At 39.2% G+C, this 19001-nt stretch overlaps 3 protein-coding genes across 3 annotated transcripts; 2 read left to right on the forward strand and 1 right to left on the reverse strand.

Annotated features, from left to right (window-relative positions):
• Nucleotides 1–1367: 1367 nt before the first annotated feature.
• Nucleotides 1368–4576, forward strand: LOC121649829 (cytohesin 1 interacting protein). The gene is made up of 8 exons (XM_042000923.1): nucleotides 1368–1607; nucleotides 1867–1916; nucleotides 2062–2116; nucleotides 2223–2325; nucleotides 2537–2630; nucleotides 2733–2799; nucleotides 3063–3129; nucleotides 3349–4576. The coding sequence occupies exons 1-8, from the start codon at nucleotides 1440–1442 to the stop codon at nucleotides 3825–3827; spliced, it is 1083 nt and encodes a 360-aa protein (XP_041856857.1). The 5' UTR covers nucleotides 1368–1439; the 3' UTR covers nucleotides 3828–4576.
• A 1987-nt stretch (nucleotides 4577–6563) lies between these two features.
• LOC121650798 lies at nucleotides 6564–8037 on the forward strand. Its single transcript, XM_042002547.1, has 2 exons — nucleotides 6564–7235; nucleotides 7317–8037. Exons 1-2 carry the CDS (start codon nucleotides 6677–6679, stop codon nucleotides 7673–7675), a joined length of 918 nt encoding a protein of 305 aa, XP_041858481.1. The 5' UTR covers nucleotides 6564–6676; the 3' UTR covers nucleotides 7676–8037.
• Nucleotides 8038–8048: 11 nt separating this feature from the next.
• LOC121650797 (polypeptide N-acetylgalactosaminyltransferase 5) lies at nucleotides 8049–14212 on the reverse strand. The gene is made up of 10 exons (XM_042002546.1): nucleotides 12722–14212; nucleotides 12470–12636; nucleotides 12086–12205; nucleotides 10738–10873; nucleotides 10505–10624; nucleotides 10300–10417; nucleotides 9869–10198; nucleotides 9503–9583; nucleotides 8946–9092; nucleotides 8049–8718 (listed from the first exon to the last, which is right to left on the reverse strand). Exons 1-10 carry the CDS (start codon nucleotides 13783–13785, stop codon nucleotides 8581–8583), a joined length of 2421 nt encoding a protein of 806 aa, XP_041858480.1. The 5' UTR covers nucleotides 13786–14212; the 3' UTR covers nucleotides 8049–8580.
• Nucleotides 14213–19001: the final 4789 nt, after the last annotated feature.

Raw genomic sequence — 19001 nt, forward strand, 5'->3', positions numbered from 1 at the left:
CTTTAGCATAACAAGAAAAAAGAAATCTTTGAAACAATGTCTAAAGGTATAGGAGATACAATTAATAAATGGCACATAAACTCGGCATTCACTTGGCTTTATAAAGAAGATATAAAAGCATATTAATAAGAACAAATATCTAATTTTAATATATTTTCCCAAGGTAAGGAACATCATTTACATTATATATATATATATATATATATATATATATATATATATATATATATATATATATATATATATAGTAGCACAAGCAGCACAACTGAGAACTTCTGGTGGAAATTATGCACAGTCTTCACAAGAAGTCATTTCTACAACAGTCATTTAGACTTCATATACATAAAGAATAAGTTCCTGTAGCTTGTTCAGGTACATTTCATTGTGATGTACTAATTTTTGTGGTTTTATGTTTGATCAAAGTCCTCTGAAACTTTTGTGCTGTCTCTTTAATAAAGTAGGAGAGTGATTTAGCTCCTGTCAAATAAATTCTTTTCTGTATTTAATGTAACAACAATGCAGTTGGGGATTTGCAAAGTGCTGTTCCAGACAGTCTCGTGGTCAGTTGGCCAGTGGTACTGCTGAGTATCAGTGGGGCAGGGTGGACTGCTGTGAGGCAATCTGTTAAGGAATCTTTCAGCTGTTTATGTACTATACTGAAGTGAAATAGTTGTCTGGCTTCACTGGGTATTTATATTTTAGAAAAAGAAATGGCTCTCTAAACATTTTAGGGCTTTAATGTTTAAAGCACGAGAGTGGCATTGGGGGAAAAGTTTGTGCACCAGAGTTAAGCTTCCTTTAACCCACCAGCCATTGTCTCCCTGACTGTCAGCCTGGCCATGTGTGTGACTATTCTTTTTGATCCCACCATGTCTGATACCTTCAGCCCAATGACCCATGCTCTCTGTTTCAGGAGCATGACAGTAGCCCCGAGCGAAATCAGCCTTTTGTCTGTCCTCATAAGACAAGTCTCCCTGCTTGGCAGAGCACAGGACTCAGGCTCAGACTAAAGCTTAGCCCATTGAGAAACTGAGAGTGGAGCAGTGTGGAAGCAGGTGCATGGAGGAGTGAGGTGGCAATTTCTCATGCATAACTGATTTCTGACAGACCATAAATCGAATTGCTAAGACTGCAAAAAAGGGAAGGGGCTGTTTGAAGGGGATTCATGCACAATAGATTTCACATTCCCCCCTCCTAATTTCTTTTCAAAACAGCAGACCGGCACTTCTCAAGAAAAAGAACAAAAAGTTTAAAGGAGGAGAACAGGAAAGTAGGTATACGAGGCTGTGATCTGCAGATGCAGGGCCACCACAGCCATCACATGATGAGGATTTCCGCTTTGACACATTTTACTTGTGGCTGCACAGTAGGGTAGGGCCACACAATCACTGAAGAGCTGCTGCAGCAGGACATGATGGTGCTTTGAGGACTACTCTACCATGCAGTCTACCATGAATTTCAATGGACTTCAGCGCCAGGCCAGCCAAGAGAAATACATTCTGGATAACACTCTGAGGAAGAAAAGTTCTCTGTGGTACCGGCGCTCATTGAGAGGGAACAATGATCGACACCGACAGAACACTGGCTCTCTGCCCAGAGTTTGCAAGGTGAGACAATGACTCATAAACACTTCCACAGTTGCAAACACAGCTATGAATTTTCTGATAGTTTTCAATTTTAATCTAAGAAATTTCATAAGCCAAGAATGCTGCAGCTCTCTGCAACTGGTCAGAAGGGTTTAAACCTATGTACATCTATGCAACACTAGATTATCTTGGTAATGCATTGAAATGAACTATATCCTCCTGTAAATTATAAACCTATTATATTGTTTTAAAGAGGAACTCTTTATTTCTCCTTCTGCAGCCAAAACTAACCCACTCCAACTCACTGGTTGATTACATGGACCCACAAAGGTAAATATGTCAGATTTAATGTGCAAGTTGTTTTGCATCCTCATTGCATTTTAAAGTCTAAAAGCTAGATTTATTTGATTTTATAGATTAATGTCTGTCATGAGAAAGAATTAAACCAATTAAAACAATTTACTCTTTTGCACAGGACAACAATTACACTGGAAAAGCAAGACAATGAAACATTTGGTTTTGAAATTCAGGTAAACCATATCAGATTTATTTATGTTTACTCTGTGTTTGACATGATATTTTGTGGAAAAGTACTGTTTTGACAGATTTTGCAACTAAACTGTCTTGTGTTTGCAGACTTATGGCCTGCAGCTGAGAAACAGCTCTGCAGTAGAGATGTGCACCTTTGTGTGCAAGGTGAATGAGGCCAGTGTTGCTGAGAGTGCTGGTCTGACCGCAGGTGAACCACCCATTTCCTCCCTACCTTATAGACCCTACACAACCTCTCATAAATATACAGTGTTACCTAAAGATTGACAGAGATCACACTTGTCAAACTTGTCAGGGCTACACGCCTTAACACCCACGCACATTCACACTGGAGCAAAACTAGTATGTTATCGTCTCAGAGATGATGCCTTCCTTATTTCCCATCTTCATTGTTTTTATAGGTGATGTTATTGTCTCTATCGATGGGGTCAGCATTGAAGGATTGTCTCATCAGCATGTGCTTGAATTAATAAGAAAATCAACGAACAGTCTAAAGTGAGTGACAGCAAGGATTAGCAACCAACACATCAAATGATAAAGAAAAATAGTATTTATCATTGTTTCTGTGTATAACTGTGTGTTGTGATGTGGTTTCAGGATGGAGACTGTGTGTGGGAATGTGGTGAAGCAGATAGAGCTGGAGAAGAGGCTGAACCTGCTCCAGGTATGTCCAAAACCAAACTGGGGTTTAGAATCTCTTGATAAGAAAAAATAAAACAAAACAAAACAAAAAAACATGAAATCACGAAACTGACACACTGGTTATTGACCTGCAGTTTCTGCACTTTATGATTTAATCTCATGTAAAGTCATGGCACACAGACATTGGGTTGCACTGAGAAATTGTTTTGGTAAATGCCCTTCATAGACTGCATTAGATGAAAGAATTTAACTGGAAGCATAACCCCGATATTTCTGCCCATACAGCAAACACTCCGTGAGAAGTGGATGGAGCTTCAAGCACTTACATTACAGGAAAAACGTCTTATGCGAGGTGAGCGCATTTGCTCAGCTGTCAAACCACAGCACTTCCTTTCTCACAGCCACTGTCATTTCTCTTCAGTGACACTGTTGATGATGTGAAGCAGTTTAATCTCTAGATAATTAAGATGGTGTTCCCCTGGGAATTAACATGCAGCTACTGACGAACTTCCTGTTGCAGACTTTTTGTCAGCTGTAATTTTTACTGAAAACCACTCTGTTGTATATTCAGGTAACTTCAGTGACAGTAACGTCCACCCCTTGATGGATTCCTCATCTGCTCTGAGCTCCCCCATTGGCCGCTGTGGCCGTCGTTTTTCCAGTGACAGCAGCAACAGGAGCATGCTGACAGATGACAGCGACCAAGCCAGTGTGTTTGGGGATCTGTGCTCACCAAGCCCCTCTAGTGCGGTCAGCATGTCAGAAGATGGTTGCTTCTTCTCCAGAGACTTCCCCTCACAGGACATCTCTAGGGGGGTTTCATCAAGCTCCAGCCATCATCACCAAGCCCTCAGCCGCTCCAGCAGCTCCAGTCTGGCCGGCAGCAGCAGCTCGCTCTCTCCCTCCTGGGAGGAAATGCGGACCTCATCCTTGTTTGGGACCCTGCCCAGAAGAGCCAGGAAAGCAAGTGTGCGCAAACACATCTTCAAGTTAATTCCTGGACTCCAGCGATCAGTTGAAGAGGAGGAGATGGGCGCAGTCACTCACTGACTTGTTTACCAGCTGATTGTGTTGATCTGATACTAAGGGCTTGCATGAAGGAACTTTACACCTTATAAGTAGCAGAAATAAACAGACACTGGAGTGTAATGCCACATTTAACTCTTGAAGTAAAGATGAACTTTTTAAATCGTGGCATTTGTAAATGTGAAAGTTTACCCTAATGCTTTCTGAGCCTTTGAGGTGAGCCAGACTCACAGTTTGGTTTTAAACATGTAGCGCAAAAGCATTACAAAGATGAATGTGTGTTGAATGAATGTACACATAGCAGGCTGTAATGCATAACAGAAGAATTTATGCATCCAGGTAACTTGAATATAAATGTCTACGCTGTGCCATAATCACATTGTGAGAAGCATTAATCAGAGACGTTTAAGTAGCAGCAGCTGTCTTCATGTGAAAATTTAAATTTAGATTCTTGTGACAATTCAGTTTTCAGTGAGAAACATACAGAATGTAGAACTTAAAACACATTCAGGTGCACAAAACCAAATAGATGGCTGCTCAGATCATAACAGGATGTGGGTATGGGGATACTACGTAAGTGCTTTCACTTCCAAATTTACTTTCAGACCTTATAGGCTACAACAGTTTCATCACTTAGAACTAGTAAATGTATGTTTGTAATGGTATTTGATAGTTTCTAAAGACTGTTTTTCTTATTCCAGCTTTTGTCTTCTGCAATCATGTCAATATTATATGAATAAAAAGAACTTTCAAAAAACTAATAAACCTTTCATATACCAACAACCAGTGTAGCACTCTTCTTGCTTCATTCAGCAAGAGGGGAGCAAGAATGGGCCTGCATGAATGATATTTGTGGATGATGTAAGTACATGTCACACAATAGTGTGAGGGTTCTTCTAAATACCAGCAAAAAGGATTTCCACTGTCGGAGTACACAGAGCGGGGGTTTACAATTTTATTAATAAAATTGCTTCTCTTTAAAAAGAAAACCAACTCCAAAGAAGTGGAGGCAGGGAACTAAACTCTGTCCTTGATCTAAAACTAGCGAGCATCCAGAAAACGTCCCAGCGTGCTCCTAATGTTCCTCAGTGGAGACAATCCAGTTCGACCAGCTGGCCTGGGTCTGTGGTCATCACCCTGTCGGAAGGGTGGGAAGGGGAGAAGAAAAGCGTAACTTAATTGGTGCAGTTTTCTAGGAGGAAGAAAGAGGTTGCACACCTATGGTATCCACAAGCTCTTCTACTTTCCTTTACTTAGCTGGTAACAGGCGTTACAGTAGTCTCCTCAAAGCCTGGGCCAATCCTGCAGCTTCTCTGGTCCTCTGCCTGCCGTCCGTGCAGCTCCCTCTGACTCCTTCAGTCCCACCTGTACTGCAGCTTTGTCTCTGTTTGGTCCTCCTTCACTTCTGCACCACTTAATCTGCTGCTTCCCCCTTGCTCATCCTCCTTCAGTCCTTAAGAAAGGCTCCTTATTACCCATTGTCCAATCCAGAGCCAGGGGGCAAGGGGGCCTAACTGAAATCAGCCGTTCTCAGTCATGTCCAGGCGTCTACTCTCATGCAATTAGTAACACAGCAAGTAAAATATAAAACCCAGCATAAAAAAATCCACACGTTTCAAAAGCCAAACTCATGGAAAAAACAAAAACCCATAACTGATCAATAATTAGCTAAAGAAAATAAGGTCCCACTTTGACATACACATACTTGTTAAACATAAAAAACCCCTGAATGTTAGTTTGTAAATAGCCTATTCTACATTAAATTAACAGAAACCTCACCCATTTCCTGTGTTAAGTCCTCAGTTGGTTTCCAGTCTCTCACTCTTTGCTGAAGAGCTGCGGTTGGGTATCGGGAAACTATGATACATTCATTTTCTTTTTACTTGCTGATAATGGTTCATAGTATTTGATGGAGCAACATAAAAATAAGAAAAAAACTTATTTTTTTTCTCTGCCATAAGAAAAATCTGTAAATGGATTATTGGGCCAAAAACATAAAACAAAAAAAGAAAGAGGTCAGTTACTCATTTCCTTCCTGTAGACAAGAATATGATGCCTTACAACAACAAAGGCATCAATATGAGTTACATTCACTGATTTGGTTAGTTGATGGGAGCTACTTTTAACTTTTTATTAAACAGTGCTGTCCAGTGGTTCCCAACATAGGATGACACTCTCTGTGACAAATATACACTAAGATTATTTTCTTAAGTTGTTGCAAAATGTTTGCTGTAATCTCTAACAATGTGTCCTAAAAACCTAATGTAAAATCTTGGAACGGTAACTATATAGATCAAACTGACATGCTAAAAGTGCAATTCAGTTTGTACTTAAGTAAATTAACTTTCCACCGCAGTGCAACAAAATGCAACTTTACAGAAAGTTACACCAGCTTCTCACATGCCTGAAAAGGTTAAGGTCTTTATGTTCTTATAAATTCAACACATGCCAGAGCTTCACCTCAGTCCATGTACACACCTGCTTCAGTCAGTAAAATAATGTGTGGAAAACCTATAGGAGAATGTTAATCCAGACTTAAAATGCTACAGAATGAAGGTGGTCACCAAGCAGAGATTTAAAAATTAGTGCAATTGCTCCATATGCAGCTGCTAGCAACACAATGAACCTTTGTTGGGCCCACAACAAAACCCCCATTCTTCAGTGATTCAACAAACACACACATTTACATGGTGCAAGGCCTAGTGAGTACACTGCATGTCCAGACCTCCCACTGTTGGGTGAAGGCAGAGTTCTTTGACAATGGAGAACGGCACGGCTGGAGAAGATGTGACCATGTTTAGCTTTTGATTCAGCAAAGAGCATCAGAGCAGTTTGATTGTTTTTAGCTTCACAGGAGAAAGGAAACCAGACAAATGGAGATGAGAACATCCCCTTTAAATGACCCACAGCTCAGCATGCAGGATGCACAGGTATCCCAGGTGATGGAGATCATTGGTGGGAACACCCTTGATGCCTCTAAGAGGCCGGAGGAGCCTGATGGGACAGATGTCTGGTTCCTAGAGATGGGAGATGACTCAGTGTTCTACAGCGATGAGGAGCAATCTTATCAGGACAAAGAAGCTGTTGCATCATGTGATTTTGAAAGCAGCGGGTGCAAACATCTTGTCAACAGTGTGGCAGACTTTGAAACTAACCAACAGCCAGCGGCTGATCCAGAAGAATTCATTATTTACAACACAGGTTCTGAGATGGAGAAGGAAGGGACCAAGCGTGTCATTTGGATGGAAGAATTTAAAAAACTTCAGACACCAAAAACTGAAAATGCGTGTGCATCAGACCACAGAGAACCAGCTGCAGAGTACAATGTAACTCCAGGGAAGTTTGTGAGATCTTCTGGGATAATGGAGCTACCAAACTGCACAACTGTAGACATGCAAACACAACAAGGGCTAAACAAATCTGCAAAAGAAGGTAAGATTGGTTTATTATAAGACTGTTTAAATAAAAGTTTTACAGAATGCAAAACAGATGCCCCTTTCTTTATTTTCTTAGTAAATCAACAAGTTAAGGAGGAAGCGGTGTTAAAAGTCCAAACATCAAACCAATATCTGCTTGATGCATTTAATGAGGAGAGTTACGCAAGGCTGAATGAAGAGGCAGGAATCCCCAAACAGCTGTCTGATGCTGAGCTCCTGAAATCAAGTAACAGGCAGCTTGAGGTGGACCTAGAAGTCCATACTGGGTTTTCTCAAAACCCCAACCCAAGTAAATCCGCTCCACTGAAGAAATCTGGCTTCAGTACCTTCAACCATCTCACCTCCTCCAAATACAGCACCGTGTCCTACCGCAGGATCCGCAGAGGCAACACCCGGGAGAAAATACAAGAGTTTGAGGTCATGTTAATGAACTAATAAGAAAAAGGTTTTTCACATGGACAAGACCCTCAAAAATAATGTAAACATTCATTAACTATGTCTATGGTTGCACATATACTGGTAATTCTTTTGCACAATATTTCCAAATGTCCATTTGTAACTGTTGAGTAGAATCTCACCACCCATTTTTCACATATTGTCAGGTTTCATTTAACCACTTTGTTATGAAAACTTTATATTTAAGGTGGGTATTTGACCAGCATGAGTATTTTTTAATGCTATCATCTACACTAAAAAGCCTTATAGCGTTTGAAGTTTGAATCCCATGAGAAATTTAAATAACCTACCTAACTACCTACTTACTTAAAATGTTCTGTGGATAAAGAAAAATAAAAGAAATTGACACAAATCTAATTTTATCTTCATCAATTTATTCTTTCCCACTTTATTAAGATGCGTTCCCATCAATTTTGACATGAAAATGATAAAATGTAGTAAAATCATGACATCAGACCACAGGTTTATCGAGTGTTTTGAACCAACACTTCCCTCTAGTGTCATAAAAGAAAGTTATACACAGAGACAGTTTTCACATCAACATTTAAACCCAGCGAAGCAGCACAATGTCCTGTGTACAGGAAATCAGTTTATTCAGTCCCAGTAGAAAAAAAACCTGTGAGGCACTGTTTAGACCAGAGGAGTTCTGCTATATAAATTCATCTGAATCCTACAAAAAACAAAATCATAATAAAATATTGTGTTTTCTCTGCAACACAATCCCACGCCGTCAGATTAATATTACTGCCACCAAAAGCCACCAAACCGCTTTCATCTTCCTCCTCCCAGTCGTATTTTGAGACTGGACCACAGACCGCGATGAAGTGCAAGGTCACCAGAAATATCTTTTAGAGTGCATGTTTTAAAAGAGTTTCTTCTCATTATTAAGCGTTGTAATGTGTGAACTGCCATTTTTGGAAGATATTGCTGTGTTCACAAGGGCTGAGGCGAAGTGAGTCACCCTGAGGGTCACCTTCCAGGCACATATGGAGGGAAGCAAACTCTGCCAGGAGGTGCTCCGCCTTGACAAACACAAAACAGGAAGTGTAATTAATGAACAAAGCTTTAGCCTCTGAGCACGCTTTTCTTTTTTCCTACTACACAAACTCTCAACAAACACTTTGCTTTTTGAAGTTGATTTTAGTCAATCTTACAGAGGGTAAGAATAAAAAAGAAAAACAGACTTTATAAAAGGAAAGGAAAACAAGGATAGAGGAGGAGGCAAACAGCATATCCAAAGTCAACTTACTAGAGCTGAGTTGGAGGACTTGTGTAACCAGCGGAGTTCAGGTTTGGTGCTGTCACATAAGAGTAAAGCTAATCTACTGTCTTGGGGAGCAACACACAGGCCCTGCTGCTGAATGTGTCTCATCCAAGTGTAATTAAAGTGCTGACTCTGAATATGAGTGGAGAAGAAAGAGTTACAACCATGTAATTATGCTGCATATCATGAATGGTATAGGACACAGAGAGACGCCTCAGTGGAGCTGATCCAAATCCAAATAGACCACATTTAGAAAGCCTTGGTATTGGACTACACCCTTGTTTATCCTGGCTTCAATCCCGTCTCAAACCTAAACTATATTTCTCTTGGTTTTGGTTACTTTCTGGATTCTTTCTTGCTTTTTTGTTTTGCTCTCTTCTTTTTTTAAGGCTTCAACATTTACTGCAGCCATCGTGGCAAATTTGCATTTTGTCTGAATCTTTCACCTAGAATTTCTTTTATTTTCCTCAGTAACACACATGGGGCAATGATAGAGCCTTTGCTAATATTTGCTGTTGGATTATAAATAAAATAAACCTTACCTGCTTGCTTAGATCACATGTCTCAAAGGACAAAGAGTCTTTCTGAAGGGCGAGGCATTTTCTTAAGCCACGATTAAAGACCTTAGGAAAAGAAAAATTGAAAATTAAAAATGTGAAAACTACAGTGTAACACCAACAAAGACATCACGAACTTCAGTCCACAGTGTTTCTTTGTTCAAGAAGAGCACAATTAGCGCCTGTGCTTGGGTTAAAACATTAGTTTCATGGTGGAAAAGCATAAGAAGCTTTTGTTTCAGCTTAAGATTTGGGGAATTATTAACAATACTTCAAGTAAGCACAACAGCGCAGCAAGTATCAAAAGACAGAAACATACAAGTAGCCGTCTGCTGTAACATATTCACATACCAGGCCCTCAGCTTTGACTAACGGAGCATTCATGTCAGGGTACACGTTCTCAAGGTACCACTTGAAACTCTTGCATTTGAGACTCTTCCTCAGCTCAATCTGCTCTGTCAGGTTGCCAATGTCGATGACCTTTTTATCCAGCAGGTGATGGTACCCATGGCCATAGAAAAGGTCTTTGTACTCATCCAGCCAAACTTCAGCCACCCTTGCCAGGTTACGCTCCACCGTCTTCTGCCTGTCCTTTGGGAATTTATACGGATTCTGTCCTCGGAAAATGTGTCCCACCCGGGAGCAGGGGATAATCTCGATTTCTCCTCCACACATCCAGATCTGTTCGCAACCAATACAGTGCATTTGTAACCACATAAAAATATCTGTGATGTTTCCAAACAATTAATAATAATCTGGGATGAAATGGATACAAAACAAACCTTAAATGAAATCTCCATGTTCTCTCCTCCCCACACATCAAGACCAGGATCATAGGTACCCAGCTCAAAGAAGTATTTCTTGTCAATAGAGAAAAGGCCACCAGCCATCACTGGACATCTGTGAGGTGGAAACAACAAATATAGGCCGTAAGCAATAATAACAATAAAATATAAAGCATGGAAAATATGGTGGCGAGGACCATACCTGATTGGATCTGAAATGGTCATGTTGTTCTTGTTGATGTACTCCTCTGGTAAAGCGCTCCAACCAAATACCAAAGGCCATTTGAAAATACCTCTTTGAAAGTTGTCAACAAGCATATAACTAAGAATAAAGAGACAAAAACACAAGTTGCAACATCAAAGTGTCTTTTTTGTTGCATCAAATATTCAGCATTACTCTTCTTGTATGATTTAAATGTGGTATTAGTCAGTCACCTCATATCCTTATCATTTATGACTTCAATAACTGGACAGGGCACCTTCTTGCGATCCATATAGATCCTCTCTAAGAGCGGCTCCAGCCAGCCCACATTACACTCAATATGGGAGTCAAGGAAGGTAAGGACTTCACCTACATTAAGAGGAAAGCAAACATCCTGCTGCAGTTAAACAAATTTAGTCTGTCGGCATTTTTAAAGAGTAACAGTAAACACTTAAGAACTCTATGAAATGCATGTGATGTATAGAAAATACCAAAATAAAAGACACAAATTAGCAGTTGCTTATTTTATAAAAGTAAGGTTTAGCAAAATGTAATAAAAGGTACACTGATTTTCTATAACCTTGGAACTTGTTTTTAAGCTGAAGGGAATCTATCACTTAGTTATTTTCAACAGAAATGAACTCAGACAGGATTTTAGAGAGCAGTTTTGAGTAGGGCTTTTGTTGTGAATCAGTCCCGGCAGCATGACCACCCTACCTCGCCAAGCTCCTTCACCCTTACACACCTTCATGCTCTTTAAGACAAGTTATCAGCTGCTCTTGATGTGCTGAGAACAAAGCGTAAGCTCCGAGGAGATCGGGCCTTTGCTGTTGCTGCTCCCAGATTGTGGTATGACCTGCCTCTACATATCAAACTGACCTCCTTCTTGTCTGATCTTAAGTCTCTTCCTAAAACACACCTGTTCTCCTTGGCTTTTTCACACTCTTGAGTTGTTGACATTTTGCTTCTGTTTTTATATTTTAACTTATCTTATTTATTTGATTTTATTGTTTTGATTGATTTTATTCTCTCTGCTTTTATTCATCTGTACAGCACTTTGGTCCACTGTGGTTGCTTTAAAGTGCTTTATAAATAAAGCTGGATTGGACAGGACTGATACAGGGCTGAGCTTCATCTATCCATTTGTTATACTCACTTATTACAATGGAGGGTCACATGGGGATGGAGTCTATCCCAGGTGCTATCAGGTGAAAGGCAGGTTACACCCTTGACAAGTGGCCAGTACGCAACTTCACTTTCTCCAAATTCCTTACAGACTTTTAAAAGCAGGTTAAGCTTTTTCAGCTGGTAAAATTAGGCCTTGTGAATTCATTTAATCATAAGATTCTGCCTCATGATTCATGTAAATAATACATTTTTTCTGCAGTACAGTACTAACACTGATGACGACAGCTTTATGCTTTATTCATTCAGTCTAACCACATAATTTGGCATAAGCATCTCAGTCCTTATACTATGTTTTATGTGAAAAATCTGTGGTCATTTGAATCTCTATTAACTTTCTACAGATAAAATAACCCCAATGATTCATTGGAAGAAATTAATCTCAACCATACTTACCTTTGGCAACAGCGGCTCCAGCCAGCCGGGCCCGGATCAGGCCCTGACGCTCTTTAAGACGAATGATTCTCACTTTAGGAAACTGGGACATATACACATCCAGCTGCTCCTTCAGATAATCTGCCACAGTTAAAATGATCAGTGAAACTACTGAATGACGATGAAACTGAAATAATCAGGATTCAACCAAAAACTATGGACCACTATGTCCATTAATTTTTTCCACCATAAAATAGCAACTTTAACAATTACTCATTTAAGTCCAATGTTACTGCTGTAAATTTGTCTTTTACAGGTAACTATTTCACACACGTAATAACACCAACCAATCCTATCACCTGATGGAAACCCTGTCTACTTATGATGCATTCAGGATCTGTTTACCTTTGGTACTAAAATCATCCACCAGAATAATCTCTTTGAGGAGGTGTGGTGGAGATCTATTGAGCACGCTGTGCACAGAGCGGAGGAGTGTGGACCACACCTCATCAACAAAACAGAATATCACACTGGTGGAGGGCAGGTCATCGTGGACCAGATTCTGTGCACACCTGGAAACACAACAAATAGGATGACTCAGCTAAGTAGTCGCTGCAGTTTCAGAATTTAAGATGTAAAGCGATGGAGAGGAATTACGTTTCGGGCCTGGTGTCGGGTATGGCACGGTCCACTGGAATCTGGTCACTGAGGTAGACATTAAAGTGGCCTTCGTTCCATCTTTTTCTCACCTCTACATCTTCATTACTGGCAAAAAAAACTGCCTGACCAAACTGGCCCACCGCATCAGCATCTCTAGGTGTGTGGGTCACATCCAGAGAAAGCACTTTGTGGACACCTGGCTTTCTTACTACAGTGGAGTTACCCCTCAAGTTGTCTCTTGCTTGGAGGGTGATTGTAGGCTTCAGAGGTTCCTTCTGCTCATTAAGATCACTCTTTGCAGGCGTCTTGACCAGCTTCTCCTCCTTTCTCTTTACATTCTTGTTGGGAGTTTGTTGAGATATTGTTTTATCAGGATGTGCATCCTTGTCCTGAAGCTGGCTCATTTTTGTTCCATTATTAGCAAGTTCATCCTTAACTTTTCCATTTGTCTTTGAATCCACGTTGTCCAGAACATTTTGTGCAATGTGCATTGTTTCAACGAGTCCCTTCTTTAAGGTTGGTTTGATTGTCTGAACACCTGGTGGAGCTTGGCTTATATTCGCCACTGCTACATTTAGATCCAAGTTTACTGCTACTTTTTTTATGGAAGCATTCTGCTTGGGTGAGATATTTTTAGGAAGGGCAGCTGCATCTTCATGTTCAGAAACCACAGATTTAGAGCTATAACTTTTAGGTACATTATCTCCTTTTCCCTGATTTAAGTTAAACTTTTTGTCCAACATTTGATCCTGATCCCTGCCTCCGTGTCTGTACACTTGGCTTATTTTGACGCTCGAGCTGAATCTTTTCTCATCACGTGTGACAGCAAAGTCCACCTTCTGCACCGGGTGTTTAAATCCCATTTTCATCAGCTGTGTCACCCTGGACTGCTGTTTCATAGCCTCTCTTTCTTTGATCACTCGCTCTTTCAGCAGCTGGCTGTTCACATCGTTTATTGATATTTTGAGAGCAGCCATGTCAAACAGAAGCCAAATAACAGAAGCAACGAACACAAATGCCAGCACCCTCCCACTCCCCCTTAAATATCTTCTAAGCTTCATCGTTAACAACTAGACCTATGTGTGTAGTCTCACGTTAAAAGGGCTTCTGGGCTGCTGGAAAACTTTTTCTGTCCTCCAGGAAGTTTGCTGCTTGCGTGGCATGCCGGTAATATTTCACGGAGTAGTAGCGGTAGCCAGTTGTTGTCAGTCAGGCGTACAACAGGATCGCACACCCGTGGTGGAGGATATAGGAACAATGTAGGTTAATTTATCCATACCGTGTCGCTCCCGTCATGTCCAACCGCCTGGAATCATCATGTTAGTGTCCAAAGACTTGAAATAACTGGTTTAAGAATAAAAAGAAACTTGTTTAAACTTTGTTTTGTGTCTAACTACACCACAACTTCTTACACCCAGTTTCGTATGAGGACGTAGCGACGGACTTCCACTTTCTGATTGGACAGACCGCCACGAACGTCTCAACCTACACGAAGCAGCTAAACTAGCCGGAAAAGCTAGCACTACACCGGAAGTGCCGTGCTACACGTTTAAAATTAAGGCTTATGTTGACACAAGTGTTGCTTCCCCAAACATCATAGTCGAAAGATGTATATTGCAAAATACCCCACCTTAAAAAAGGTGGGGACATGTGAGTCAAAATACTTTGTGGAAAGTATCTCACAACCTACTGAATTAATTCAATTCAGGATTAAAAACATGATCAGAGAGCATCTTAGACCTCCAGAAATTAATGTTAGGTGGGGTTTACTAGTTAAAGTTAAAACTATGCAAAGCAAGATAAATGCACACCGCATTATCAAAATTCAGATGAGCAGAAATGCAGCCACATCATGACAGGATCAACTTTCTTCTGCTCCATGATTTTCTACACAATAATGGCAATAATCAAATCTTGAGACCGATGTTTCTCCATTTAGAGATAGATAAATAAATAAACAAACAAATAAATAAATAAATTTCACCGTTTACATTCTCTATTGGTATGTTAGCTTATGTGGTCCTTATCTGGAAACTGTCTCTTGTCAGTTTCTTTGTTTACACCACTTGACATTAAGCATATTTGTTGTTTGACCTCCATGTTGTTTCTTTACATCCATACCAAAACTAACTGAATGATGAACACAAGTCCTTCTGATACCTTGTCAACAACACTGGGTTTTCATGATCAAAAAGAGGCATTTCGATGGCAACTGAGACAATCAGGTGAAGAGCTGCTTTAATTATTGTTTGATGTTGAATCGAAGAAACATCTTAATTTGGAAGTCTTAACCGGAAGTGCATTTTAACTCAACCTCATCTTCACACCATATGGGGAAGCAGGTAGCTGAATGTAATCATAGGTATCAGATTTCAGATGTGAGCTGGCTGGGCTGTGGTTTGATTTGGGGCTTTATAAGTAGGCCGCACCTGGCTGCACAGACACGTGCACACACACCTTAAAATGTAGAATGACTTGTTGTACAGTTATCAGACATGTATAGGAGGTGTAGTCAAACAATGTATACTTGAAAACATGAGTTTATTTTTTAATTTCTGTTTAATTTAAAGAGAAAGTCAAAGGTCAAATTTCAGATATCTGAAGTTGGTAGCCTGATGTTCTGGTATTAACATTTTCTCTGTGTTGTCTTTGACTAAAGAAACCAAAGTCAAGGGTGGGACCAGAAAGGTGGTTCGGGGGCATCACACCAACTACCAATGTGAGTGATAATACTTCTTGACTGTTTACATTTCATGATGAGCATTTAAAAGCCATAAAACCACCAGATGTGATAACCGTACAAAGTTAGCCAATAATGCTGAAAAAACTGATCAAATCTGTGATAAATGTAAAGTATAAATCTTTGTGCAACAATGACTGAAGCCATGCAATACAGGCTCATCCTAATTAATCAATTGGTGATAAAAATAACAATAATAATAAAAATAATGACTGGCTTTTTAATTTTTCAAATTTAGCTTTATTTTTTTACATTAGATGTCCACATTTTTTGTAATGATTAGTTAAATCTTTATTAAAATCTAGATCTAGTCTTTCTTTCTTTCTTTCTTTCTTTCTTTCTTTCTTTCTTTCTTTCTTTCTTTCCAGTCAATGGCATAGAAAATTATGATTTTAGTTTTATTGTCCTCTGAGAAATATTCCATTTTGTGAGTTGTTGCATTGTTGTCTTTAATAACAAAACAAAAACATACCTCATAAGGTTTTAACTAACAGCTATTTGTACTGTTATTATAAAGGAAATATTGTCGGAGAACATTTTTCTTTTTAAAAATAACTGAAATAATTGAGTGATTATTTCAAAAAGTGACAGCATCAGATTTTTCTCCTCATTTCTTTAGCTATTTCAGTAAGAAAATGATTGTTTATCAGATCCACTGTACAATATTTGAACTTTAGTTATTGGAAAACAAACAAAACCAAATTTAAAGTTTTACCAAGCAACTTTTGCTAGTATGAGCTACACAGCACCAATAATAGAAACTACATACATTATCCAATAATCACAGTAGTGATATATCCAAACAAAACTACATTATTTTTGCTATGTGCAGATACACATTTGTAAAACCTATGTTACTGCAGCCATTAGGCAGTGATTAGTGGAGGCAACGACAGGCTTTCCTCTTCATCAGCAGGCCTCTCTTGGGAGTACCAGTGGCTCCATCCAGCCTATTAACAGTCCCCAACATGAGGAGGGAGGGGAGTGGTGCCTCCCATGGTGCCTGCCCTTAACCACACTACACACACTTTCATTAGCGTGTTAGCTAAATGATTGGCCTCAGGATAGCCCCGGAGCCTTGCAACGCACGTGCAGGCTTATTGGTCAATTTATTCATGTATTCACCGATGTCTGCTTTCACACTCTCGATTGCGTGTAATTGTGAATTTGGGTGTGTTTTGTAGAAACTGGATGGCCAAAGGATTAGAAATAATTTCCAAGGTAGAGGCCAGACAAAAATGATGGTCTTCTTTTGCAGCCACAGTATCTGCAGTCAAATCACACACACTATCAGGTAACACTACCAGGTTCAGAAGTAGTTCAGTCAATAGCTGTCAGTTCTCAAAAAAGATTCTGCACAGTTTATACATTTATGGCTCTTTAAATGCTGCCCCTGCCTCTCAAAGCAGATGAACCTTTTGAGGCTCTCTGAAGAGAGGTATTCAGTATCAGTGCATTATCCACTTAAAATAATAATGCTTCAGATCATTGACTGTGCCATGTTGAACCATTAGATAGAGTTACATAAATGTATGACAGGACTCAGTGTTTTACCCAATCAGTCCTACTAAGTGATTGGGCTGCTTGACCTTATTTTAATAGAGTAAGTGTTCAAAAATCAAGCAGGCAGCTCTAAAATGCCTGCTTTTATTAGAAATAATATGTAATTTACATGTGAATGCCTGCCAAACAGTCTGTAAGAACTCACAGCTTCTTTAGTGTTAAGTTTTCAGTGAGTCAACCTGACAAGAAAGTTACGCACTTAATAAAAGATGAATAAAAAAAAAAAAAAAAATGCTGTCCTTTATGGCATAACTGACGTCTGTATCACAAGCTGTCATGATGCTTCCCCTCAAAAGGATTATACAAAATTAAGCAACATGGAAATCTTAAATTGACACCGGCATGTGTAAAATGAGTTAAATGTACTTGTATGATATCTTTGGAACATGTTAATTAGACCCTGGAATTAAAATGACAACAGTTGGTCTGTGTAATTTACATAGAGGTCATGTTGTGCTAATACGGCACTCGGTGAAAAAAAGCCAGCAACAATATGGTTAAGTCTGACCCACTGACATTTTCAGCTCCAAATTATGCACATTGTGTGAATTAAATTAATTAGAGAATTCATTAAGAAATATGGCTGGCGGAAACGAGTATAATATTTAGTTATGTGATGTAATTTTCTTTCATTGTTAATGCTAATTTGTTTCATAACACTTCCTGCGGTAGCCCCCCCCCCCTTACTAACTATGATATATGTAATTTGTTAGCCATTTAATTAATTATGATTAGAATCGGTGGATGTTCAGCTTGTTTTGACAGATGGTTCCCATCAGTGAGACCTTTGCACAATTAGCTTCCCATTTCTTTCTGTTTGTTACATCTTGAAGTTTGTGTAGAAAATATCCACTGCATGCGCATCACTTGAAAGCTTTACTCTGGATACATCAAATAAGGAATTATCTGTAATTTGTCCAACAGCACAAAGCCGGTAAACATCTTTGATTTATCTCATGTTTTATCTGCTTTCTCTGCAAGTTCTTCACTTAGTTGTAGTTTTGGTTTGTCATGTGTAGATGTTTGATGTAATCACGGGACTCAGATTATTGCTGTTTTTTTCTGAGAATCATAAAATATGTGTTGCTTTACTACATTTTTGTCTTACTTACTGATTTCCTTCCATCATTTTCTATATTCCAGTTCAGGGTCGTGGGGAAGCTGGAGCCTATCCCATCCATTAGCAGGCGAGAGGTAGGGTACACACTGGACAGGATTATCGCAGAGCCAACACAGAGAGACTAAACAACCACTCACACTCACTCCTAGGGAGAATATAGAGTGACCATTACCAAGCATGTATATCTTTGGACACTTAGTGACTTAATTGATGCCTGATTTACCTTTAACATGTTACCCACAGCTTGCCATCTTTAGGGTTTTATTCACATCTATCTGTATTGAAATGTGTAGATGGGAAAATCTTAAAAGGGCTGTGTGAAACACCTTTGCTGTATTTGTGTTTGTCCACAAGATAGAGCTCTAGGTCTGTTCATAGTGTGCACATCTGATATGAAGAAGATCTCAGTCCTTCAGGCTTCAGAGAAGCATGTGCGTAAAAGACTAAAACATTATATTCTTTTTCAAATTTAAATATGCTGCAAGTCATAAAAATAATATTATTTTGTAATATTATAAAACAATACAATAAATGTTTAACTATACATGTATTTTGTAATAATCTATTTTCAGATTTTGTTTCAAACTATGATGTCTGTCATGATGTTACATAAGTGTAGGCACATTGTTTTATATTATTGTATGATTCTTTTGTGGTTAATCTAATATGTTTTATGGACCTTTTTGTTATTTTTAAAAACTGATTTATAGAAAATGTAAGATATTTTCTCCTATGTGGCAAACCTAATTCCCATCTGGAACAACCATTTTTGTGTTTTGCCAGCATTTTTAAAAAAGAAAAGGGCAGGAGTGTTAATTTACTCATGTTGGTGTTTGGGGGTTGAGGATGTGCTT

This window comes from Melanotaenia boesemani, chromosome 12 (genome assembly GCF_017639745.1).
Source record: "Melanotaenia boesemani isolate fMelBoe1 chromosome 12, fMelBoe1.pri, whole genome shotgun sequence".
In the NCBI taxonomy this organism is placed as follows: Eukaryota; Metazoa; Chordata; class Actinopteri; order Atheriniformes; family Melanotaeniidae; genus Melanotaenia; species Melanotaenia boesemani.